This window comes from Glarea lozoyensis (genome assembly GCF_000409485.1).
Source record: "Glarea lozoyensis ATCC 20868 chromosome Unknown GLAREA8, whole genome shotgun sequence".
Taxonomy (NCBI): Eukaryota; Fungi; Ascomycota; class Leotiomycetes; order Helotiales; family Helotiaceae; genus Glarea; species Glarea lozoyensis.
This window is the reverse complement of record NW_007361003.1, coordinates 1,293,236-1,319,229: the sequence shown is the minus strand read 5'-3', so window position 1 is coordinate 1,319,229 and position 25,994 is coordinate 1,293,236. Positions and strand designations below refer to the sequence as shown.

At 47.6% G+C, this 25,994-nt stretch overlaps 9 protein-coding genes across 9 annotated transcripts; 6 read left to right on the top strand and 3 right to left on the bottom strand.

Moving 5' to 3' along the window:
* Positions 1-115: 115 nt before the first annotated feature.
* Positions 116-1,147, top strand: GLAREA_11822 (uncharacterized protein; the record flags this gene model as incomplete). The annotated part of the gene is made up of 1 exon (XM_008089965.1): positions 116-1,147. One exon carries the CDS (start codon positions 116-118, stop codon positions 1,145-1,147), a length of 1,032 nt encoding a protein of 343 aa, XP_008088156.1.
* A 116-nt stretch (positions 1,148-1,263) lies between these two features.
* On the bottom strand, positions 1,264-2,724 carry GLAREA_11821 (PLC-like phosphodiesterase; the record flags this gene model as incomplete). The annotated part of the gene is made up of 1 exon (XM_008089964.1): positions 1,264-2,724. One exon carries the CDS (start codon positions 2,722-2,724, stop codon positions 1,264-1,266), a length of 1,461 nt encoding a protein of 486 aa, XP_008088155.1.
* Positions 2,725-3,586: 862 nt separating this feature from the next.
* Positions 3,587-4,115, top strand: GLAREA_11820 (RmlC-like cupin; the record flags this gene model as incomplete). Its single annotated transcript, XM_008089963.1, has 2 exons — positions 3,587-3,618; positions 3,701-4,115. 2 exons carry the CDS (start codon positions 3,587-3,589, stop codon positions 4,113-4,115), a joined length of 447 nt encoding a protein of 148 aa, XP_008088154.1.
* Positions 4,116-5,261: 1,146 nt separating this feature from the next.
* Positions 5,262-6,466, top strand: GLAREA_11819 (RNA-binding, RBD; the record flags this gene model as incomplete). Its single annotated transcript, XM_008089962.1, has 2 exons — positions 5,262-5,570; positions 5,621-6,466. 2 exons carry the CDS (start codon positions 5,262-5,264, stop codon positions 6,464-6,466), a joined length of 1,155 nt encoding a protein of 384 aa, XP_008088153.1.
* Positions 6,467-6,710: 244 nt separating this feature from the next.
* GLAREA_11818 (uncharacterized protein) lies at positions 6,711-9,230 on the bottom strand (the record flags this gene model as incomplete). Its single annotated transcript, XM_008089961.1, has 1 exon — positions 6,711-9,230. One exon carries the CDS (start codon positions 9,228-9,230, stop codon positions 6,711-6,713), a length of 2,520 nt encoding a protein of 839 aa, XP_008088152.1.
* A 3,228-nt stretch (positions 9,231-12,458) lies between these two features.
* GLAREA_11817 (uncharacterized protein) lies at positions 12,459-13,190 on the top strand (the record flags this gene model as incomplete). The annotated part of the gene is made up of 1 exon (XM_008089960.1): positions 12,459-13,190. One exon carries the CDS (start codon positions 12,459-12,461, stop codon positions 13,188-13,190), a length of 732 nt encoding a protein of 243 aa, XP_008088151.1.
* A 952-nt stretch (positions 13,191-14,142) lies between these two features.
* Positions 14,143-16,331, bottom strand: GLAREA_11816 (uncharacterized protein; the record flags this gene model as incomplete). The annotated part of the gene is made up of 9 exons (XM_008089959.1): positions 14,143-14,319; positions 14,365-14,512; positions 14,563-14,933; positions 15,008-15,110; positions 15,161-15,185; positions 15,242-15,660; positions 15,711-15,764; positions 15,814-15,860; positions 15,975-16,331. The coding sequence occupies 9 exons, from the start codon at positions 16,329-16,331 to the stop codon at positions 14,143-14,145; spliced, it is 1,701 nt and encodes a 566-aa protein (XP_008088150.1).
* A 4,454-nt stretch (positions 16,332-20,785) lies between these two features.
* On the top strand, positions 20,786-22,045 carry GLAREA_11815 (uncharacterized protein; the record flags this gene model as incomplete). The annotated part of the gene is made up of 1 exon (XM_008089958.1): positions 20,786-22,045. One exon carries the CDS (start codon positions 20,786-20,788, stop codon positions 22,043-22,045), a length of 1,260 nt encoding a protein of 419 aa, XP_008088149.1.
* Positions 22,046-22,938: 893 nt separating this feature from the next.
* GLAREA_11814 (uncharacterized protein) lies at positions 22,939-24,895 on the top strand (the record flags this gene model as incomplete). Its single annotated transcript, XM_008089957.1, has 3 exons — positions 22,939-23,673; positions 23,734-24,592; positions 24,681-24,895. 3 exons carry the CDS (start codon positions 22,939-22,941, stop codon positions 24,893-24,895), a joined length of 1,809 nt encoding a protein of 602 aa, XP_008088148.1.
* Between the last annotated feature and the right edge of the window lie 1,099 nt (positions 24,896-25,994).

The window sequence follows — 25,994 nt, the reverse complement described above, 5'->3', positions numbered from 1 at the left end:
CGATGAACGAACTCCCAAGACCTTATGTATCGAACCTATCGTAACCAGAGCAGTCGACTTTAAGGTGATAGCTACCGTTCCTTAGCACTTGAATGATACTGACCTTCCAGACAGGATGATGCCACGAATATCTCCTCCTTCCCGAGCAATCGCGTCTATACTGAGATGTAAAAAAGCATCCAAGTCGCGAAGGCATTATGCTACAGCTGTGACTCCATCAACATCTCATGACCCGATTTCAAGAGTCTCTCCTCCGATAGCTCGATTTCCGCCCACACAGCCTCCTTCTTACAAGCCACCGGAGTTTCGCAAGTCTCAATTGCTCCGCCAGTATGCGTCCCTAATTCGATCAACGCCTCTTATGGTTCTCTTCCAACATAACAATTTAAAATCTCCAGAGTGGACTGGAATACGAAGGGAGTTGAACAAAGCCCTGCGGAAAGTCGACGATTCCAGAGTTGCTGCTGGGTTGCCAACGGAGAACCTAGGGGAGGGTGTCAAGATTCAGATTATTCAGACTGGCATATTCGAATCCGCATTGAAGATTGTGGATTTTTACAAACCAGAATCGCAACCGGCCACACTTGATCCAACAGACCCTTCGACACCCTCCTCTGCCACAATTCCTATTGTCAAGCCTGACGGCTCCAATCTGACTCACTCTTTATCGGAGGCGGCGCACGCTGCCATCAACAGAAAATCACATACACTCGCTCCGCTGATGTCGGGGCCAATAGCACTCTTAACTTTCCCTACCGTGTCCCCAGAACACTTAAAGGCAGCACTATGTATCCTTGCCCCGGTTCCTGGTCAGTTCCCAGCGCCGACACGAAGGGCAAACCCAGGATGGCATGATCTTCCGGTGCAAACTGGATTACAGAAGCTACTTTTACTTGGAGCTCGAGTGGAAGGCAAAGTCTTCGACACCGAGGGCACGAAATGGGTGGGTGGTATTAACGGCGGCATGGAAGGATTACGAGGCCAGCTGGTCGCTATGTTACAGGGACTTGGCGGGCATCTTACAAATACCCTGGAAAGCGCTGCGAAGAATCTGTATTTTACGGTTGAAGGAAGACGAACAATGCTGGAAGATGAAGGAAAAGAGTCGGTGGATACCAAGGCTGGCGAGGCCCCTAAAGTGGAATAATGAAGGCTTTGTAACTTGTAATCTATGTGGAAATATACTGTAATAAGTGAACATTCTATGATTTCTAGCATTTCAGTCCTCGGGGCATTTCGAATTGACGAAACGTCTGTAAACTGCTATCTTGTCTCCAGCCGAGCATTCATGCCAACAATACACCTGACAAGATCCCAATCCCCATTATGGCCTACCCAGTCGCACACCACAACTCCTGTGCTTCCATCACCCTGACGGTTATTCTGGGCACGATCTACGGCTTCATCAGCAGTTTCCGGATCATTGTGATGCTTTCGACACAGATAATCGACCATGTACGGATTCACTTTCGCAGCAACCTTATCCGGCCAGCAGTTTGCTCTCCAGAAGTTTGACGCACTTAAGAAGTTCATGAAAATAGGTCGTTTAGCTGCCTCCTCCTTTGCAGCCTCGGGATCGTCAGGGTTTGGAAACGTTGCTCTGGCAGCTCTGACTAAATGTTCTGAACAGAATGCAATCTTTTTCTCGATGTTCTGTTGGTAGGCAACTTCGTAGAAATCCTGGACTCGAATTTCTCCACTCGTACATAGCCCATCTGCACAATTGTCTGGCCAACTCTCGCCATCCATCGCCCAGCCTTGTCCATCGTTCTTATCCCGCAGACCAGGATGGATACTAAATCGTCGAAGAAGGACTATTTTACTGCGTACCTCCCCCAAAGTTGGAATACGATTCTCTGTAAACCAGCGACGGTCATCGCTTGCATAATGCTCATATAGGACTCTGCTTAGGTGTTCATCTGTAGCTTTACCTATGCCTTCCCTCTTCACCGAAACTATTACCGTTTCCGTAGGGTTTGCGTCAAGAAAAGAAAACACTGTCTCCACCAGACCGCGAAAGTACCTGCTCCCTGTCAGGGCCACTGGGAATGCACTATGTACCAAAACAAGGCCATCTTTAGAAACATCATCATGGCTTTCAGGCTGTACCCGAACATCGAGGAACCGAACGCCGTTTTCGAGCTGGAACTTCACACCGACGGATTGGCAGCGAACGGAAGGAAGAGCTTTGTGATAGGTTGGTGAGTTGTGTGTCCCAGGAATACTGAGAGCAGATAACGGAAGATGACTGGGAAGTTTGCTCATCCATGATTCAAGCCTTGATGAAGAGTACAACGCGAGGAACGAAGATTCGCGCAGATAGACACCCGTTAATTCGTATTGCGGATCTGGGGAGAGAGGAGTAAGGACGGTCGACTTTTCGTCTGTGGTTGGAGTGTCGATTCTGTATCTCTGCCCCTCTAGCTCAAACGTCAACCGAAGGGTACCGCCAACGTTGGTTTCTACATTTGTAGTCTTTGAAGAGAACGGCGCGATAGGTAATGAAATTTCTTCAGCAGTAAAACTCTCGGCTTTCTGAATAAGCTGCGCTGCAGTTGGCGTTGTGTTGTTGCTGCTGACAAGTGCGCTCAGACTTCGAGTGATTTTAGAGAAACCCCCACCGGCAATTCCGTGACCAGCCAAGTCGAATCGTTCCACAACTTTCAAGTCCAGGGGATGAACTGTGATGTTTCTGATCGTCAACGGGGGTAGCTTCGAGGTCATCGTTTCTATTGCATTGAGAAGTTGATAGACACCATTCAAAGCATGTCGCTGAACACATTATCACGTGCAACTGGGCAGTTTCTGGGGTGACGACAGTGGGCAGCAAATCTTGTTTTTTCTTCCCCTTTTTTAGGTTCATAGTCAGTAACCGGCAACTCATTGTATGTGCCTTTTTTATATAATACCTCGTAAATGTCATCGTGTCATAATGAACATATCGCGTAGGTGTTTTTTATATAATAAGTGCAATATTGTCCTAGATACGCGGCTGACCTGACCTAGTTGAAGCACCGCAAGATTTGAGTATCACAGCAATTGCGTTGTATGCGGAGGTCCACGTGTTGGAGGTAAGCCAAGTCAAAGGCTATTGGCAATTGTGTCGGGTATGCGGTCTAGCCTTAGTGCTGTTGCTACCTACCTTGGAAGCACACGATGAGACACATCAAAGTACAGTAGGCGTCCTCACACGTCTGAAGGTCAAACGTTAGAAGCCCTTGGGAAGTAACTGATCCAAATGCATCCAAGACTGCCGGAGCAACTCACTGTGGCAGCGATAGACTTCCCGCTGATTAACAAGCATCTTCTCCTTCAAATTAGATGGCGACGACCCCTCTAGTCTGTGTAATGTTATACTCGTACCCGATAGCCAATTGACTTATGCATTGCCTTTTGCATTAGGAAGAAAACTGTTTTGTAAGTTTTGTGAGATGAAAGCATATAGAGAGGACGCCTATAAGAGAAGGTCCCGCTGCACATTTTGAAGTTCGATCACTTCTACAAAGCCACCCACCAGCCTTCTACGCCAACAGGAAAACCCCTGTCAAATACAGCATCTGAGCAAGACAACAACAGCACCAGCAATATGTCCACCAAGCCAATCACTTGGAATAAGGAGTAAGGTCACTTGTGGCCCAGACCCCAGAGCTCTATGGGGTCGGGAAACTTGCACGATGACATGATAATTAACGTCTCCTAGGCGTCCTGCTACCCAAATTATTCCCACATTCCGCTATATTCTCAAGGACAACCCAACAATCACAGCTGTTGGTCTGAAAGTCATGTTTCCGCCTGGAGCTTCTTCCCCGCCTCACAGGCATGGAACAGCCAACGTGATAGCCCAAGTCATTGAAGGCAGCTGTACCAGTGGGATGAACGATGATGAACCAGGCATTTATGGTGAAGGAGAGCACTGGTATGAAGCTCCTGGATGCTACCATCGAATCAGTGATAACGCGAGCGACACTGAGAGGGCGGTTCTCCTTGTCACGTTTGTTATCGAAACCAAGATTTTGGAAGAACATGGATTGGGGGTTCTCGTGCAAGTCGAGCCGGAATACTTAGAGGGAGCCATTGAGCAGATGGCGCGATGCGGCTTTTCTATTCCCCAATGAGTGTTCCATGGTCTGTAGGAAGTCGGGCTTCTCCGCGTTATTTACAGCAATGATGTTGAACGCAAGTTTAACTTATAAGTTGTAAGAATACAGAGAGAGGGAAAACAATCTAAATTCTCCATAAGCGGTTCTCGAATAAATATACACCTTCTGGTGTGGGTTGTAAAAGCCAAGGTCCAAGGAATTATAACGTGTGAACGTAAGATTACAATGAAAACGTAAATTTACGACTACATGTCAACACTTCGGCAATAGCGTCGCTTTCAAAATCGATTTTTCTACTATGTGGGTGACATGAGGTTGAAATGTGTTTAAGTGACGGTACAACATTAAACATTTACATTATGAGTAACTCGTTAGGTGAGGCAGTGTTTGGTCCGACGCTTGGAAGCTTGCTTAATCTCAAGGGCTGACGACGCATCGTGCCACTGCTTTGATACTCTTGGCCTTGGACATAAAAACACGGGAGTTGCTTAAAACAATTTCTAAACTCCTCTGGATATATTTACAAGTCACGGTCAACATAGGCCTTTAGGCACGTGCTGGAAAAAACGACAGTCGGCAAACGGACCTTTGTCGGCAATTATTTTATAGACTTTATATTTTGATTTAAGCAAAAATCTGTTCCAAGGCAGTAAGATGTCAAGAAAAGCAATGTGGCGCAGCGGAAGCGCGCCGGGCTCATAACCCGGAGGTCCCTGGATCGAAACCAGGCATTGCTATGTTTTGCTTTTTAGATGGATGAAGTCTTTTTTTTTGGTGATTTTTAGTCGATAATGTCTTCTGCACCGTCTACGGATTTCTAATTGGATATACTAGTTAGTGCCGTCGACCTCTACTATTTTTGGGAGGCACGGAAGTCAGCTCGCGTTGCAGAAGTCGAGCGGAAGTAAGCTTTTATTGGAGTGAATATCAGGAAAACTATCTTCGTATTGGAAAACATCTTATACTCGACAATCGATAAATCTGCAATGAGAACCGAAGTCTCCGCCAGTAAACCAGAAGACCAATACCCAAGGAATAGCTGGCCAACATTTGTAGGTGTTACGTTTAAGCCTCAGGCTGAACAAGTTCTTGTTCCAGCACCGCGTCACGAAATCGCTATTGGATAATTGCACGTCCTCACGTCTCGTCGATATTTCAAAAATGAACGGAACACCCTCAACCTCTTCCTCGGCTGCGGGCACAGCTGCAAGTTCCTTTCCTACTGATCCGTCAGAATTTGACGCAGATGATAGAATCTCCTTTTCGAAGCTTGACAACAAGTTCCTACTCGTAGTTGCAGATGGAACGGAGTACGAATTCGACGACGCAATCAAACGATGGATTCCAGTAGTCGACGAGGCGCTATTGGAGCAGCAGCAGAAGGCATATCAGGTTGAGGGTGTCGATGAGAGCGAACCAGTTGATGCACTGAAGCGCAAGAGGAAGAAGGAATATGTTAACGGAGAAGATGTATAAGCTATACCCACCCCATACCAACGACATACTAACCTGGTGCATAGGAAGGCGGACGCGAAAAGAAAGCCCCCAAGAAAACCAAAGCGCCGCTCCCACCAAAAGCCAATACAGCAGTTTACGTAACCGGGCTTCCATTTGATGTCACCATACCAGAAGTCCATGAAGTGTTCTCGAGAAAATGCGGCGTTATTGCAGAGGAAATCGATAGCGGAGCGCCTAGGATAAAGTTATATACGGATAGCAAGGGCATCTTCAAGGGTGATGCATTGATTGTATTCTTCAAGCCGCCGAGTGTCGATATGGCGATTATGCTACTGGACGACACTCAATTCCGTATGGCCGATGGGGAAGGAAGCGGGCGCATGAGGGTCCAAGCTGCAGACATGAGCTACAAGAGAGTTCAGAATGACACTGAAGTTACGGCTAAAGATAAGGAGAAGGAAAAGGAAAGACAGCGGACCAAGGCTAGGGATAAGCAGAAGATTATCAAGAAGACTCAGAAACTGGATGCTCGATTAGCGGACTGGAGTGATGATGAGCCATCCGCGATACAGGAAACTTCGTCGAGGTTCGATAAGGTGGTCATTTTAAAGCATATGTTTTCGCTTGCGGAATTGGCAGATGATCCAGCTGCCATTCTGGACATAAAAGAGGATATTCGCGAGGAGTGTAGCAAGCTGGGAGAGGTTACCAACGTGGTCTTATTCGACTTGGAGGAGGAAGGAATTGCGAGCGTCCGATTTACAAACGCAGAAGCCGCCAAAGCTTGTGTTATCCTTATGAATGGTAGAAATTTCGATGGCCAGAAGGTAGAAGCTTACGTCTCGGAGGGCAAGGAAGTTTTCAAAAAGTCGAAAAAGAAGGAGGATGAAACTTCGCTTGACGATTGATCGATGGGCTACTGAGCGTAGGGTGATCACCGTGAGCGGGATCCTAAGACTTAGAAGATGTTGTACTTGTAACGATGATACCAATAATGCGGCATGAAACCAATATTAATTCATAAGATTTGTTCTGTACATACAATTCTAAGCGTAGCTATTCGTTGCATCAATGCTCTTTGTACGTGACTCCCAACGCCGAAACCTGCGCTAAACGCCAAAACCAATCGCTATCCAACCAGAAAAGTACATGTTACGCGTTAGGATCACTTTCTGGAATCTCCTCTTTCTCCACTGTGCTTCCTTCCACCGGCAACTCTACATCCTTGACAGGGTGTATCAGCATAGGCGGTAAACACATTCTTCCTTCGCCGCCTCTCATCCCGTTTACACCTTTGCCATCTCTCCCTTCATCGACCACGGTTTCGAATTCTTCACCACCTTCGTTGTTGACTTTTAAGCCCAACCATCTTCGCCACAGATTTGGAGCAAACCCGGCATTGTAGTACCATGTCATGCCGAGAAGATTGTGTTCTTTCTCGCCGAAAACACTGTTCTTGGAGCCCCCGGTTGCGCCATTTCGTCCAGCATTCATGACTCCAGACAAATAAGCAGTAGGCCACTCTCGGTCAACGTACATGGGGTGTGGCACGTAGACAGCTTTATATCCATGGTGTAAAGCGGCAGTAGGTGCCCACATTTCGGAGAAGGCATGGTGCTTTTTGAAAGCGGTCTCACGGTGCATGGTGTTGAGCAGGCGTTTGGACATCCTAGAGGACGTAACGATTGCCGCACGACGAGGAATTGCTCCCCCAGTAATGTTGTAACCAGTATAATCTTCCGCAAGAAGCCAAGAAGTACTCTCTGGGTCAAACAATGGGTTAAACGTGATGAGGTCTGCGTCTTCGCCGACTCCCCATTGGTACTTGTCTTTCTCATATGTATTAATAGGCACTGGATCATTCTCAACCTCAAACCAGTCCGTTAAGTCCAAAGGTCGCTCGGGTCCCCAGATTGGTTTCTCGCCTTTCGGAGTTGCCGGCATTTTTTTCGCACCAGGGATTCCGGACCAAATATCCTCTGGGCTTTTGGTTCCCATCTCCGTCTGTACCCTGACCATTTGCTTGAAGTCTTCCCATGAACCATGAACCGAAGGTATGTAGAACCTACCACTTCTTTCCCATAACCCTTTACGCGGTTGCTTCTTCGTCCAAGAATCGATTTGCGAAAAGAGGTTATAATAGTGGCCCGTGTAGCGAATATCAATCTCCCAATGCCAGAAATAGTCATACTCTTGGTGTTGTTGGGCAAAGTGTTGCATGGCCATCTGGAGGCCTCGGTAGGACCCGTGGATAGGTAAATCGGAACCCCTGGCGAAGGTATCAAATATGCCTTGGTAAAGCATGAGCATTTGAGTAGTGCTCCATAGCGTCGTGATGCTCCGAAATTCTTCTGGTACAGATGCGTTGAGGTGCTCTTGGTATGTAACCTCGTCAGCCCATATCGGATGTTTCCCTTCGTCCTTGACCTGTACCAACAGATGCACGTCGTATTCGCCGCCAGATCCCAAGGATAGTTCTGATATCATTGCACGCAGTTGGAGAACATCTTCTTCGCGGTATTCGAAGTCATCGTAGGATCTAATTACAACTGCCGAACGTGGCAACTTCCTTGTCGCCGTTGAGTTCGATACCGGTCCTACCTTGGAATTGTGGTCTTCCCTATTCATACTCTCTTCTGGCCGGGTTTCTTCATCCAGGATTTGGTAGGTTGTTACATGTCTTGTGGGGGCAACCTTAGGTTCAAACCTGTCGGCGTTGGCTTTATGGCATCTACGTTGCGCATCTCCCCAGTCCATATTTCGATAGTCGACCTGCTTAAGCTCTGAAGTTGCTTCATCAGTCCAAACAGAATGGGAACCTTCCATATCGCCGTGCTGCCCCGTCCCGGTACCACCGTATTTCGCTGAGTATCCGTGTCCGTATGGTCCCAGTCTTCCAAAGCGCTCGAAACAAATGTCCTCTGGCAGGCCCAGTAATTCATAGGAGCCCATTACGCTGTCGGGAAAACCGCTCGGTCGTCCCTCGTAGTAGTGTACCTGCGGCACCCGTATAGTTGAGTCCGCATCCAAAAAGCACTCTTTGACTAGCGCATATTCGCTCAGGTACGATGCGGTTGATTGATTCCGGTATGCCTCGAATGTCTTGCTCTTGGGTGTGTCTCGCGCTGGTACCATGGTTTCGAGCAACGTCTCGTTCGATGGAAGTGGCTCATCAGCTGCTAACGGGTATTCTGGTCTGTTCTCTGAAAATGGCACCAAAGTTTGTAGTCCGCCATAATATCTTGTGAGGAATGGGAATGATTCCCATGGTGCTGGCGGGGGTGGCGGTCTGTTTCCCACATTTCCTATTTCCACTCTCCGAGACGATACCACACTCATTCGTACCAAACTCAGTATGAACAATATTACTGTGGATATTAATCCGAAGCACATATACTTGATCACCCTATTAGGCAGTTTATATGCCGATGGCAGCGGTCTCTGTGACCCGGCAGAGGATTTCCTCCGCAGCATTGGCCGTCGCGAAGAATATGACCCTGATGTTTCCCTCGATGAGGGTGTGGAGGAGTCGTCTGAGGTGTATTCGGAATCATCGTCAGTACTTGTATCGTATCTATGCTTTTCGATATCGTAATCTTTTGAACTGGAGTATCTCGAGTGTGATGCTCGCTTCTTCACGCTCAATGGCGCGTCGGAATCCATAGGCCTCATTCCGAGGAATGCTCAGGCGGGTTTTCGGTGGAACGTGGCTCAGAAATGCTAGGATTGAGCTTTTGGACACTGTCAGTTTACTTGTTCGATTTGTAGACATGTAACTTACCTGTTGTGTGTAAAACTTCAAAGGATTGTAGAGTGTCTATGCTACTTTCTTCCTTTCTTCTCATTCGCACACATTGATGCGTTGCGATGGTCTTGTGAAAAGATGGTAAACATAAGGTCGTTGCTACTGGCAACGCGGTCGTGACAGTAGCCGAGTCCTCGTCTGCACCCCCAACATTTGCTGTGACCATCCCGTCTGCTCCCCTCCATGATCACCATCTGACCGAAATTCATAATGAGCTGCTATGTTGGAAGAGAGGGTGGTCATTGTCGACATCCAGGCTGCTCATTGACTTCCCAAACACGTTATGTTCAAAGTCCGACATCCCAAATGCATTCTCATTTACTGTCGAGCCCTCTCAACTCGCGGACATGACAAACTCACCAAGATGCTGCGGATAGTATGGCAATCGACTTTCGTATCGGCGACGCTGAAATGGCCAGATAGGAGGGGCGTTGTCATCTTATCTTGCATTAGCAGTCCAAATCAACCTGTACGACAGGCCAAAAAGTGCCTGCGAGGGAGTGATTGGCGTAGAAGCAAGGCTTCACAAGTTGATGTGCATAGTGTCTTCATCGTGTCTTCTCATCATCGAGTCCGCAGTCGGCGGCAAAATGGTTGTCACCGTTTCCTCGTCCGATAGTTACTTGGCCATTCGATACTTCCAATTCCGGACCAGTACATACATGAAGTAGGCCAGTCGTGAGAGGACTTCTCCCATTTGCTTGTGCGTGTGCATGTTCTGCACCGCAACCAGGTGGTGTCCCATCGTCGCTGCATCGACCAGGCCGCTCGTGGAGTATCAGGTAGGTAGGTAGGTAGGTAGAGGAGAGCTATCAATTCCTGATGTAGTGCTGCTGCTGCTGCTGCGCAGTACATTCCGCGTCGGGTGACATTAGCATACTACGCTGTCACGATCCGACTTGTAGGTAGCTCGGCAAAGTTTCCCTTCCACGCCTGGGTGCCTAGGGCTAGGTACTGTACAACGAAGACTTCAATGGAACATTGAGATACTGGTACCTGGCGCTGGCCTAGATGCGTTGTGTGTGGTGCTCTGTGTGCTCTGAGGAGTGGATTTTCTCTGGCGCTATTCGTACGACGGCCGGTTGTTTAGAGCGAGGTCGGACAGCTGGACTGGTTCATGTACCTTTCGTCCACTTGACTTGCCTGCTGTCCAGTTGTAGTTGGCTTTGCTTTGGATGCTCGCCGCTCCAGCTGCCTCGAATTGGAATCATCAACGGTAACGGTCAAGGCGGGGTCAATGGGTCCATGGGGCAACTGCCATGAGGGTCTTTCGTCTCAGCCCTATTCGCCCAAGTAGTTCTATTGCCTCTGACACAACGACAACATGTGACGTTCAAAATGCAATTGTGGGCGTTCCCCCAGATTCATTGGATACCTGGACGGTACCTAGGTAAGCCGCCTTGCTGTTTCTGCTTACTTTCCTACCCAAGGCATTCCTAGGTCCCTCCGTCGCAAACGCTGAGAGGTCACACTGCTCGTTTGGTCACACTACTGCCACGAAAGTGACAGAAAAGACAAAGCAAAGCCGTCGGATCGTCAACTAGAGCCGCAATCTCACTTGACTGGACTGAACTGAGACAGTGGTTAGCAGTAGCTTCACCGTTGCACGACCGCCAACCGCCAACCGGCCAGAGAGGACCGGAACCTATGCTCCGGCCCAACCATGCAGTTGTCCAACTTGTCCCTGAGGTTAGGTGGCACGAGTCAAATCATGGCTCGATGGTCGATGTACTGCAAAGTAATCGTACACAGAATAATCATGGCTAGTTTTGCCTCGTTCCCGGAGAAAACAACATGCCACGCCCAACGCATGCATGCATCCCGATTCTTTGGAGAAGCAAGAGCCTAGCTAAGGAGGGAGCTGTAGCTGCGACGAGTAGCAAGTGTTGTACAGATACCTAGGTCCAGTTAGCAAAACGTCAGAAATGTTAAATAATTTACTACGCAACACGGCTTTTTGCCTCCAATCACCACACATACGTCCCTTTTTCCGGATTGACCGTTACGCAGCGCCAATTTAGGAAATCATGTCACCCCGAAATGCCAATTCCGGCAGAAAAATGTCTTATTATTGTTTTGCCCTGGCTCAATTGGTCGTCGTTGACATCGCCTCTGCTTTTCGCTCTGCGTCACTCGTCACTCGTCACTTCCTCCCCGATGACCGGTCTGCTTGCCTCTCAGAAACGCTCCACCGCCCTTACCACAAACTGCAGCGATAGCCACGAGAACCACCCATGGCCGTTCCACCGTCCAGAGCAGGTCCTGTCAGAAGTTGCGGGAGGGAGCTCCTTTCGCTCCTCCTCGCCTTTCTGACTTCATGGGACAGCACATCGTGAGGTGGGTCGGTCGTCCACTCCGTCACAGCCATTGGTCCCCTTCTTCAGCACAGAAGCAATCCGACTCTTGCTCTCACCAGCTTAAAGCATACCACTTTCCCCGCTCTCCTTCTTTCGCCCTCTGACCTCTGACCTACAAAGATTGGTAAAAACTCTGCTCTGCCTTCTCCTATTCACGTTCTCTATTATCATCGCAGCATTTCAGATCGTGTGTTTTCTGCTTAGTGCATTCCATCATATCACTTCTGGCTGTTATTCACTCAACAATACAAATTCACTTTATCGTGTTTACCTCCAAACAATCTGCTTGGTCTACCGAAACATCGTATTGCTCCAGCCATCCTGTTTGGAGCACATCAGACCGAATCAAGCAATCATCCAAAACCATTTCCTTCGCCCGGGTGACTGCTAAAGTCTCTTCTTTCAGCTCTTCTGCCTTCCTCCTGAGCATTGAAGCTACTGAATTTGATAGGCATCACGTTTACTTGAGACATTGAAATTCTCCAAAAGACTAGGTGCGGTCACTTTTCCCAGCTTACGGCTGTTGTGTTTGCTAATGAGCGATAGGTGATGGAGTTCCCCAAAACAAGTAATCTCACAACGCAGGTTGTAGTTGATGGCCATGACTCTGGGCGAGAACCCCTTGTGAGCTTGACACAGCAACAGGTAGTACAGATCACACTCTCTGGTCTTAATCTCTGCCTGACTATCTTCGCAATATGTGTCAGCATCCATTTTTTGCAACCTTCCCTCGCATGCATGCTTCTGGCCTTGTCACCAATTCCCTTGATCATCCACAGAGACTACTTGAATTTCCTCTCGCTCGGTCCAGGTGGAACCCCATCGACATTCTACGGCTATCTCAAAATCACCATCCTACGCCTTTTTGCACTTCCGGACCCATATACGCCTGCCACCGTCGCTGAAGCACTGTACCCTTCCGAGGGATACTATCAACGTGCTCACTCATGGTTTCCGACTCGGAAAGGACCTCGGCCAACCATCGCTGGGATTGCTCCCCAACGCCAAATCGACCAGACGGGATGTCCTGACATGTATCAGCTTCTACGCACCAGCTTGATCAACCTGGCCGCTCGACATCCTGACAAATTCCGGATTGGACAATCCTGTTTTGAGAAGAAGGGACTTGCTCTGTTTGCGCGCAATCCAATCAACAATACCTGTCGTGGTGAAATTGTTCACGTGCACCATAGCGATCGAAGCATGCACATGAATCTACATCCTGATGATGCCAAGATTGTGCTACAGGAAGGTTGGGGTGAAAGACATCCTCTGGCGAGAGGTGGGTGGATGAAACAATACGTCCCGCGCGAATTCCTCATGGTCTACTCTCCCCGCGATCGTGTCGAATTAGAAGTCGTTTGCCGAGTGATCGAGGCAGCAGGCTTTTGGGTGAGTGGCGAGCGCTTCGAAATCACCATTGATTCGGAACCGTTGGAAGGGGCTTCGATGGAAAGTTGTGGGAAATAAAAAGATAATATTTGGAGTTCAACGTATGGGATCGGGCGCAGGCGTGGACATAGGCATAGACTGCAAGACTTTTAGCCAAGAACGTTTTATTGTGTTTGGGATTATCGGGATGGTTGGGTTTGTAATTATACCATGATTTAGTTAGGTTGCGTCCCACTGAAGGCGTGGTTATGGGTAAGTTATTTATGACCGGCGAAGCATCATACGTGGAAATTGTCATTGAGAAAAATATAACAGAAATTATCACATGTTTTTGGCATTGGAATGAAGGGCAAAGTATCTGCTTAAGTCGACATTTGCGTGATACGTCGAGTATGATAACTTTTATCACTTGTTGCCTCTTTTTAATTCAAGTCTGCGGGTTCGAATGTTCAACTGCTGGCACGAACCGACTTGGAAAACGATCATTGACTCCACACAGACAGAGGCTGTAGATTCATAACACAAATTAGCTGTCACTGACGTTGACATATGCTCTTCGTCGGCTTTTCCATCTCGGGGTGTCCTCTGCGACCCGGCGCCCTGGTTTATTTGTCGCTAGTGAGTTCATTCGGCTGAGATACCATTCTGGACAGAGACGCAGGATTCAAAGAGGTTCTCAGGGGTAGTCTGCCTTAAACATTGATATGTTCTTCACTTTTAGGGACATTTTAATTCAGACGACCGGTACCATATTAAATGTGTACATCTCAGCATAGTATTCACGTTTACCGTCAAACCAAGACGTCGGCTTTTTGGTATCAATGAGTCCACATGACTTCCATCAGCTTTAGGTGAATTAAATAGCTATTAAATTGGGTATCAAATTCGAATCACATAGCGTGACATCGTATGTATATACATGTAGATATCGATACAACGACTTCCGAAACGAAGTGCCATCACTTCACGACCATATGAAATTACGCATTCCGACAGAGCGCGTATTACTGTGACCAATCGTCATACACGCCTAAGACAAGTTGGCTTTGTCTTGCTTGACCTCGGCGCTGATCCCAGAGTGGTCACCCTCAGAATCATTTGCTGCTGCTTCGACGATCGGGCCGGTGTAATATTTCCGACCACCACCATACCAGAAGACTGCGGAACAAAGGAGGATGAATATCAGGAATACCACCGCGTAATTCATCTGTTCTTGTTAGCCGGCAAACATAGCAGAAACAAGATTACTCACAGTATCAGCCGCAACGGGTCTAACCGTTGGGAGTAGAAAGATGATGGTAACGAATAGGGTCCAGATGCAGGCCCAATAATTGACAGCGGCACTGAACTTGCCCATATGCCACGGTCCTGGCTCGAATTTGCCAAAGGCTAACTTGCAGCTAGATTACGATTAGACATGGATCAAACCCGTTCGTCAAGAAAGACTTACACAATTGGGATGATATAACTCCAATCAAGTGCGATGGCGCAGATATTGAATACGCCAGCAATCGCTGCATAAGAGCCGAGTCCAATCAAGTTGATGCTAATGCAGCACGCGACCGAAATCCAGACAGCATACAGAGGGGTTCCGGTAAATGAGTTGATCTGGACCCAAATCCAAGATGCTGGAATGAGACGATCGCGGGAGAAAGCAAACACGGTTCGGCCAAGTGCCTGCATAGCCGTGAAGCAGACAAACTTGATGATGATGAAACCGCATACGGTAAAAAAAATACCACCGGCCCTTCCGAGACTGTTGTAGTAAATCTGAGCTACCGGCTGTGCGAGAGGACTGGCAAGAATCTCTGCAGTGTCACCCTAGGTGAAGACGACAGAGTTAGCTTTTGGGATTGCCTAGGCGCGTGGCAAACTTTGATGTATGGAGCACTTACCATGCAGAAACACAAAACGATGTTAAAGAGGAAACCGGCTAGGTAGGTGAACAGCATCGCCATTGAAATGGCCCATGGGGCTTTAACTTCTGGTTCAGAAATTCTAGTAATCATTAGCAAGAAAAATTTTGTTCGAAAAGACACGAGACATACTCTTCCGTAATATGAGCGGTGGCGTCTACACACGATATAATTAGCAGGCGATATCAAGACTTCGCACAAGTTTAACTGTACCATAATCTGTCATTGTCCACGACACTGACAAGAAACCAAATAGGAAGCTGAAACCAACAGGCGTCCATCCGGATGTCGATTCAATGTCGGTAAAAACATATTTCGCGGAGTGCTTATTGTCCGTCTTCGCCAGAAGAGCGATCGAGCAGGAGACGAGAATTAGAACGTGAAAGATGACATAGCTCTTGGTCAATTTCTCCATCCAGTAGGTGGACATGGAATTGACCAGCCCAGTCAGAACCGTCAATGCTGCCATAATGCCAATCGTCTTGTTCGTGGTGATTTCGTAATTAAAGGCGCCTAGTTCCTCATTGAAGCCCGATCCCATTGCAACTGCCGCCAGTAGCATTTGCGCTGCTCCATATTCAGAAGATGCCACACCAGCGACTTGCCCGAGCAAGTTGATCCATCCGGTCACCCTGGAATCTCAGCTTGTGTCACATGTTTTGCAGTGGGTAGATTGTCTTACCAGCTCAGCGACGGCACCCAATCGTGTGGCGCGAGTCGAGAAATTGTGAAATATCTGCGAATGTGTGAGTATCGGTATGCAGGGCGCGTTGGGGAAGTCGTACAAGCCTCCAGAGGTAGGATATGCGGAGACGAGCTCGGCTACAGACAACTTTTAAGAGGTGAGCATGATGGGCGCATACGACCATATATACATATATATACATCTATATATATATATATATAGATATTATGGTCAGGATTTCCGTTCATTTGGAGCACTCACGGCAATACACATACAACCAGCACCAGAGATCAGCCAACACCACACAGCGGCAGCAGAACCTCCCGCCGAGATAGGGTAGACGAAAGTGGTCATGATGGTCGAGAAAAGACCGCTGATACTAACGGCAAACGAGAAGGTCGACAGATACCCAAATTCTCGTTTGAACACCGGTTTATACCCAAATTGAGCGGCCAGCTGGGCGTCGGCATTGCTCAATTCCTCAAGGTTGACGGTCTTGGAACGTCCATCGGGCGTGTTGATGGCCACCAAGCTCTTCTTGCGATGGCGAACGTCGGCATCGCCCGCAGGAACCACTTGCGGCGCATCTGCTGGGACGACTTGGGGAGCGTCTGCCATGTTGTTGCGAGGGATGATGACTGATAAAATTACTGAATGTAGCTAAATTTCTGGTGTTTTGAACGTTTTGGACGGCTTGGTTGGCACACGATCAATTCATGAGTCGCAAAGGGTACCGAGTCGAGCTTGGGCGCAGTGGAAGAGTCGCAAAGGCAGCTGGCGCAAAGGCAACCGGGCAGTCAACACTGAGAGGGCAGAACAATGTTTGGATGAAGTCGGAACTGAGTTGGAACTGGATATATTAATCGAGAGACGTCCAAAGTAAGTACCCTTCGAAGACTGAGTTCTTCTTGACGGGGGAAGAAGTGAAGAAATTGGGGATCGATCTCTGATAAGGACGTCGACGGATCTGTCTCGGCTCGACCCCTGCTAGAGGACGGATCTTGGCGGAGCACATGGGAGGCCCAGCGGTCAGTGGTGGCATCTGGAAGCATTTGGAGGGGGGTTGGAAGGGTCCACCTGAAGTGGTTTGCGGGAGGTCACGGATTATTAGTCAGCTAGAGGTCTCCAATCAGAGCCGGGTCGTCTACTCCACCTTGTCGAAGCAATTCGAAGCAACGGCTGTGAGAGGTCAAGAGAAGCTTAACTGCACTCCATCACGTGCTTATTTTCTCTGAAGCCACTACCATTTACGTAACTTGCGTCTCCCCACAATATAAGCGAAGACACCGCTGGGAATTTCACGGCCATCACCCCTCGAGCGTCACACGGCTTGCGCTCAATAAGGATAAGGCCGGCAAGCTATCTTGGTTCGATCTTCAGCAGAATTTTTCGAGGTGGGCTATCGGGTGGATTACGGAGTACCTGGGTACCATTCACGTGAACTATTGATCATGTGCCAGCAGAAGAGAACTGTCAGGTATTTAGGTACAAGGCAAAGGCGTTACTCGTGGGTACCATACCTCCCAAACAACCATATTCGAGTACCTAGGTACTCAGGGCTCTCCAAGACTTCAACGTGCTCGATGAACAGATTCATGACCCTTGAGCTTCCTGCTCCACTCGTCGCATCCTCGGCCATTCTTGAACCAATAACCATGAACTGGCAAATTAGCGAAACGCAATCCGCACATGGTTGCGGCACATCACTCGTGGACATTGCTCGTGGTGGAGAAAGTAGGAGAATGCCCGTGGTGATGGACGGGAATGCCGTGAGTGGACACAAACAAGATAAGGATTTTATCGTGGACGGCAATAATCTCAATAGAACACAGAAATCTCGGTGACTTGTCGACTTTCAACCATTTTCAACGTCGGGTATCAACGACGTCTTTCTTGGCACACCCACACCAAATACTGTTTCCCGTTCATACTCGTAAGCAGGAAGTTGGCCATCATTGTTGCAAGGCGCCACTAGGTGATGTTCAAAACCCCCCCTTCAGGAAGCAACACTTGAACTATCAGGTATTCCACGACAACGCCAACCGCGGCACGAAACACAATATCATGACTGGCAGGACATAGATTCAATGTGGAAGTTGGCCGAATGTGAAGGGCCGCTTCATTACCACACGAATTTCGGGTAACGTCTTTGTCACTATTCTCTCAATTCTTTAGTGGATGTAGTATGATTATGATGGTGCCGAACATGAGCTGTCCATCATCTTGTCTTCGTCAACTCAGCCAGCACTTTGGAAGGGCAGTAAGCTCTTTCGCCTGGCCGAATTACACGATTTGGAGGCTAATGATAAATTTCAGGCCTTGTTCGATTTCGCACGACGATATGCAGCTCCCAGCCATTGAAATAAAAGGTGTCCGTCCTCTCTTTGAGTGGAGATGAGGTTTGTACTACTTGCGTGTCATTCAAGACTGCTGCTTGCCGTTTTTTTCATGAAGATTGGCGACGGCAAGCGGCTGGAAACACGGCTTCGCAGTAGTGACAAGACTATTTCACTTTTGAGAATTATGGGCAGGCAGTCAAATCAGGTCATAGATGTTTCTTTTCCATGCATAGTTCCTATTGTTGCTGTGCTTAGTTGATTGATTCTTGCTATTCGGCTTTCCAGCAAATTCGGGATTTATAGATTTTTTTGGTTGCTCTAGATCTCACGTGTGTTGCAAGGTTGGTATATGCATGAAGGGATGTCTCGCTGAACCATTTTCCAAATGATTCAGATGACCTTATTCTATTCATGTATATACTACTCTTCCCTTGTAATGATTCAACTCTGTATTTCTGTAGCTACCACTCATATCTGCAAATTTGGGTCGTTCTAGATCGATAGCCTGTCTGGCGCGAGAAATTTCAATCTCAAAGGGAGCCTTGATATAATGATCTTGGATGCTTATCATTTTGACAACAATAGAGTTATGACGTGAAGAAGACATTCAAAAGTGGTCTTGTTTCAGGTTGTAGTGCTACTGTATCTAAATTACTAGTCAGAGATACGTTGTTACTCTGATCTGCCCCATGTGTTGGCAGAAGGCGTCTAGCTGGTAAAGGTGTCAGAAGCTACTTCGAAATTTGCTTACTCGTCGGACTTCAAATCAAAATCCAAGTTCGCAATTTATAATTCCGAGTTTGGAGCTGACGATACAAATTTCAACTCTTCATCCATCATGTCCCATGGAATGCTATTAAAGCATACATTCAACTTGCTAGCTGTTTGAAGAGAGAATAAGTTGTTTTTTCCCAAACAAAATCCACGATTGAAAGGTTATCTAACCATACTGCATTTACTCGCATATTTGAAACTCTTCCGTTCCTGACAGGAGCCCACTTCGGCGCTCAAGATGCAAGTTTGACCTCATAATAAAATTAAGGCTTGGTCACGACCATGTAACACAAGTCACTATGTTGACTGATGCCATCTACTTGATTCAGTATAGCTTGTTGAGTCTACAGTCCTGGTTTTGTATGATGTTCTCACATTCCTGGCGATAACCTTGAGATCATACCTCCCTGCCAATTCAGTTACATTTCAAGTACATAATATCTTTTGCTCTATGTTGGCGTCGCTCAATTCAATTTCTTGGCTACTTATCATACATCTTGATGGGATTGACCCCTCGGTCGGGATACATGCGCTCTGATTGTGCATTTAGTTCTTAATTTTAGATGGGCGATGCAAATTCATCCGTGGAGCTCATCACCTTTTGCTGGATTATCTACTCGAAAATGAGGGAAGTACCTTGGGTTTCTCTGGGTTTCTCTCCGGGCATTTCATCATCCCATTGCCTAAAAGGATAAGAAATACGGATTGTAACATGTTATCTCAGTCAAGTGACGAGACTAAGATGGCAACCATTTTGGTTTCTTGCACTCATTTATCTCTGGGCGTTCGGGACATTAGGCACTGTCGCAAAGCTTAATCCAAAACTACCAACATTGATCAGTTTTGGTTGAGCTTGAGCTTGAGCTGTCGCTGAGCATACAAGCAATGGCTAAGTTTCATGCCAAGTTGGCAGATGAAGATGATAATTTCACACGAGTTTGCACGAAAGACAGGAGAGCGTTACTACTTTACAAGATCTGGGGACTTGATGGGTGATGAAACATGCGGCTTCACGAAAAGTGCTGTTGATTCATAAAGCTTCACGTTGGCGCCTGGCGAGAATGAATAAAGTTTGACTGCATTTCAAACACATCTGGTCATGACTATTGCTAGATATCTACCCAAATATCTACCCTCGCCATTATGCCACAAACCCTTTCTTTAATCACCGATTGTACATCTTGCACAAATCCTTACTTACATCGTGGCGCTGGAATTAGTCAAGTTTCTAATCTCCTGGTTTCCATGTTGCTCTTGAACACCTCTTTCTTTCTTTCTGTCTGTCCACTTCTTTCCTCCATAAACGGCAGGACCGTTCAGCGCTCGGGCGCCCGTTGAATCACTTCTTTCTCGTCGCCTGAATTTCAAGTCACATTCATACTTCAGTGACGTAAATCCGACGGTTAGTTTCGAGTAGTGGGTTCTTTCATCTCTGTCGGCTTATGGCGGTGGAATATTTCGGGTGCGGGGATTATGCAAATATTCAAAATGCCCAACCACGCTGTCAGCCATCGAGCAGTTGACTCCAATGAGTCGGCGGCTTGATGTAAAGAATCATAATTGATCGGATTATGTATTGCAAGCTTTTATCATTGAGAACTCATTTTACTCAGCTTTAATTCCCTTTGAATACGTGCTCCTGTTGCTTGCCATAAGCTCCAATCTTTCATAATTGCATAAATCGCAACGACGAAAAGATGTCATCTGATCCATAATTATCAGAATGAGAGTTTGATGACCTCAACTTTTGGACATCCCGACTCTGGATTGGTGTTGATATCCAACCCCTCAGTGACTAAAAGCCGCTAGAGGGCTCTAGTCCCCCATCCACGACAATACGTAGTTCCTATGTGCATTTTAGCGGCGGTACTTGGAATTAGCGCAGACAGATTTTTCCTGTGCGCAACAGTATATATCCTCATTCTCCCCCCGCACCCCTCTTCCTCCTGTGTTGCAAATATGACTGATACTTTCAAGAATATTGCCTCCACCGGTGTCTGTTCGGTCTCACCAGCCCAGCAGCACCAAACCAAAACCTTGGGAAATACCAAGTCAACTGAAAACACCGTCGTGGTTCCAGCGATGGCGTTCGAAGTTGGAAGAGTTGGATTGCGCAAGCAGCTCAGCTTCTTCAATGTGGGAATCCGGGGGGTTGCAAAGAGGGTTCGAGAGTGCTTCCTTCGGCGATCAGAGAAATCTGTAGTCGAAAAGGCGTCCTTGAAAGATGAAGTCGTTCAAACTGAGCCGTCTACTCAGTCTGTCGAGGAATTCGAAGAAGATGAGCAGGTGTGCCTTGCAGAGTTCGGAATGGCAGCCGACCTCGCACGATGGAAATGGTCTGTTCCTGTCGTCGAGGTGGAAATCGAAGAACCAGTGGCAACACTCGGTTCCAGCTCAAACATAACATCATCGATCGCCCATGGGGTCGAAGAGAGTTTAGTTGAAGCAGCTCAATGCATGGACACTGGAATTACTTCCAAAGTCGCTGATGAGATCGAGGAGCGTTTGGCTGCATTAACATCTTCAATCGCCTTTGGCGTTGAAGAGAGTTCAGCGGCTATAACATCCGAGATCCAAGGCACTGAGGAGGTTTTCAAAGTGGCACCGCTTGTCTTCTCAAAGAGAGCGTCCGCAACAGCTGCCCCTGGGGCTGAAGTGGTCGCTCCTCTTGGCTTGAGGAAAAAAGCAATCTCCTCAGCTGCCCATGGGGCTGAGGAATGTTTGGTGATTGCTCCTCTCTCTTTGGGCTTGGGCAAAAAGAAGAAAAAGCCTCTTCGGAGTGCTCTGAGGGGAACAACGGCTACAAACAGAGTCGTCTCCAAAACTGTTCGTTTTGAAGATGACTCGAGGCCATTGGCTTGGGGGGCTTGGCAGTATCATGCTGTCTTTCCTTTCCTTGCTGATGAACCTCCAAATTGCCGTGTGGGATTGTCAGAGGTGGACCTGAAGCACCCGTCGCTTTGCAGTGGCGTGGTTGACGGAGGGCGAGCCTGGTACGAAGGCGAGTGGCGACCATTTCCCGGGAAACCAGGTTATGAAGCCCGCCGAACTCCGCCTGAGATTAACGACGAGGGAACTCGTGCTGTGATCAAAGTGCAGAGTGACGCAGCTCGCGAGGCCAACCGACCCAAAGGTCCTCGAGCTGAATACTCGGAGACTGATGACGAGGATGACCTGGAGAGTGAAGTTGGGCTCTCTGAGTCCGATGACACTCTCTGAGTGGGAACTGGCATCACCTTAACTGGTCGCCGAGGCATGACTCATCTGGGGACTGAAGTTTGAGTTGAGTTGAGGTTCAGGGAAACAGACATGGATTGACGATGGAAAGTCTTGAAGTGTTTGGGACTCAGTTTCTCGACCAACAGTGCATTGGATTGTACCAATCATTCTTTCGAGGAAGAATTGGCGGGCCAGCGAGTGGACTGTGGTGGTTCGTATCATTGCCTTCGCTTTTTTGGAATCGATTGAATTGAGGGTAATTGACCACATGGATTCTGTCGGGAGTTGGCTGGTAACCACGCACATCCTGATGCCGTGACGAGAGTTACTTTGGCCAGTTGTCGCGAAGGTGCTGTAGCGCTGGAGGTGAAATGTGGCTCAGTCTTGCAAAGACAATAAACTAGCTCGTGGGTGGCCTATCTGAGGGGTTTGACAGTGGCAATTGGGGCAAGTGGGAATTGGGGGCTCCATTGAGTTGTCCAGATTTATTTGGCTCTTGAAGGAGCTGCTCTGGAAATATCAGGTCTATGATCTGGGCCCAGATGTGACTTGTCACACTGGGCTATTGAGGTATGGTTGGATATAGAATATCAGAAATATTTGCAAAGGCCGGGCCTCCATCCAAAGTCAAGCGAGATGTTCACAGCGCAAATTGGTACTATGACCTGTTGGGATCAAAGGATGTTCCCTCATGTTCTAGATAATAAGATGAAACAGGCTGTCGATAACTGATTGAGTTACCTTCAATACGGCCATGTGTTACGTTCGATAATACGTTCAAGTAAGCTGGAATGTGCACCCCAGGCCTGAGTCAAGGAGGCTCACTCTCAACTCATTCTGCACATCACCTCATATTTTCAGCAAACCACACGCAGAATGTTCAATCTACGGCCATGAATTTCTCCCAGACTTTCCAGCTACTCAACGACTTAAATTTTACTGCGAACTGTGCGACAGCTGAGGCATGGCGTGCCAATCACGCCTGGACCCCCAATGGGAACAACAATAATGTGGGATTTGCAAACGACACCACCAACTTCAATTTCATTTCCATGGCCTGGCCGGCCGCAAGATACCCAGCAGATAATATTGAGTTGTCTGCATTTTACGACAGCATATCTACTGAAATCCCCAACGAATGGACGAGAAGGGCTTTCGACGCGATCGACAGAAGCTGTATCGCACCATCTTTAGCACGACGTATCACGATGGCGAGCCTCAACTATACACAAAATTGTACTGCAACGAGTCAACACCACGCAAAGGTCTTGTGCGCGACGAACAGGGACAGCGTGCCAGCTGGGATCTTATACGGTGGGGCTTTCCACAACCAATTGTCAGATCGGAGGAAAGTGGATTTTGCATTCTTTGCCAGTAATATATCGGAGTTGGATGATTCCAATGGTGTTGCCATGATCAGAGATTCATGGCCGTATAATGCATCTGCCATATCCAATCTGACGCTTGCGGAATGGGCGCGAATTACAATGGAGGCTAATACCAGCGACATATTTCGGAACGAGTCTCTCGATTTTCATTCATTGATCAAGCAAATCTGCCAAACCTGTATCAATGAGTTCTGCACAGTCGCACATTACAAAAGAAATCTGGAGGTTGCAGGAATAGGTGTGAGTAGATGTTTTCCTTCATCCCGAGCGAGTCTGAGAACTTCCGCTGAACCAAAATAGATTGTAGTGTCCTACGTGCTAGCCAGCACCGTAGCAACACTACACGTCGCCATCTATGTCGTGTCACATCTGATGAAGATTGAAAGTTCTCTCTGTCTTCGTGCAATTAGGGAAGCGACCGAAAACAAGGAAAATCACAAACTTCTGAAAGACAGCACATGGTTCTTCATGTTCTCGCTAGCCATTGCATTTGTGGTAGTGTTGAACGGCCATCCCGCATTGTCAGATACTTTCTACGAAACATCGGTGGCAACATCGGCCTTGTACCTCGCGGTCTCAGTATATCTCGCGGTCCTATTTTTCAACCTTAACGAGTCGGATCGATTACAGAAGTATCGATTTGCCACTGGTGGTCTTCTCTGTGTCGGAATCTTGATCTACGTGATAGAGGTAGAAGCAACGCTAATTCATCTGGGTTCTAATTCGGGACAAGGAGACTGGCCTTGCTTTGGCAGTATACTCCAGAAACTTGGTTATGCCGGCACGTCCTTTTATGCAGCAGTCATCGGGATCGGTCTCATAGGGGTTGGCATGTGGTGGACCATCAATATTCTCTCCCGTTTTCGCAAGTTTCGTCAGCATCTTGTTCGTCCACGACGCTATCAAGCTTATATCGTTGGCTATTTTCATGGGCAGACCCCGCCACAACACATTTCACAAATGTTCTACACTGTTCGGATCGTGACTACCCTCGCGTTCCTTGCGATCGCCTGGCTGGAGACCTTTTACATCATCTTTTTGCGTAAAGCGCTACATTCATTTCACGACGCAGCAGTTGAAGAAGATGACTGGGGATTTGGACAAATCCTCGCTGTTCTACTGTGGCTACCGTTTACGGCTGATTTCAGCTTTCAACTTCGTAAGTGCAAAGTCGCGCCCTCTTGATTTTGAAAAAATAAATGCACGCGACAATACAAGAATGTAGGTGCTAATATCTTTTCGAATAGTCAAAAGATGGAGAGATCTTCGTCGATTAAGCAAGTCATACGAAAAAGAACCCGTTCAGAGACTTCAACACTCCACTCTACCTTCCCTGCACATACGCTACCCAACACAGTATCATGAGTACTACCAACAAGAAGCAAGGAACGTACGCTCTGAGAGAGGGGAACTAACAGGTGATCGAAAGAGTTTGGCGCTGAGAATGATCAATACATTTTGAGAGAATATTAATAAGCCATGCGTGTTCACAAGTGTCGCTGAATACATCAAAATAAAGCTGTGGTTTCTGGAATACCAAGTATGGCACTTCTTCAAGAATTGAATGATATCCCAAGAAACCTTGATTGCTGAATCTTTTTCTTGCCATTCCAGCTGGAGCGATTCTGCCCAGGTGGTTACCCCTTATTAAGCGAGCTTACGTAAAGCCAGAAAGCCCAGGGCGAACAGTCGCAACTTCTCTCTCCCAAGTTTGAAACGATTTGAGGACCTGATTCGTGGAGGAAGAATAAGACAGCCTGGCTCCAGCGGTCATACAGTGGGCGGTGGATTTTTCTCAGAACAGCGACGCTTTATATCTCCGCCAGTCACATCAAATATCCACAACCCTTTCGGAGAAATTCTTTCTGAAAGATCAATGGCAGCGAGAATGGCAAATGGCTATTTATTAATTCAAGCACTTGCGGGGAGAATACTTCGGAACACGCTTTGATAACTGGATTCCTCAGTGCGTTATTAGGAAGTGATGCAATGTGGTTGGCAACTTTGGCTATTTCGACACCGGACAAACTTGAGAGTAATAAGCGGCCATGCCTATGCAGATCGCTTCGCGTAAATAGCACAATCAGCGTTGCTCTCTCGATTGGGATGGCAACGACAACGAGCCTCAATACTTCAGCTGTTTGATGCGGTACTATACGATTAAAGACAGAACACTGGTTGTCAGTTCATTGCAGTGCAAACAAACTCAAGCGTTTAGTGGTGCCCAAACCGGATGTCAAACATGTCGCTGTGCTCGCCAGATTCGGCTTGAGTGGTGGTAGGCCTTTGGGCTCCATCCCGATGTTCTCTACTTTGTGCACAACGGGTCTGGTGGGCCTACATCTAACAAAGCATACCTGCGCCTGCACTTCCGACTGTTTGACCCTGAACAGTCACTGCTGGAGTGAAAAGAAATCAACTGCTTCCCCGGCTTCTTCTGGCATAACATTTGTGAAGATGGAATCACAATTTCGTGTACATATATATTCTACCCATTCCTTTGTGCAGGCATTGTGTACAATCCGGACCCTGTGAGACTCAGAGCTGCCGGCTTGGACGGG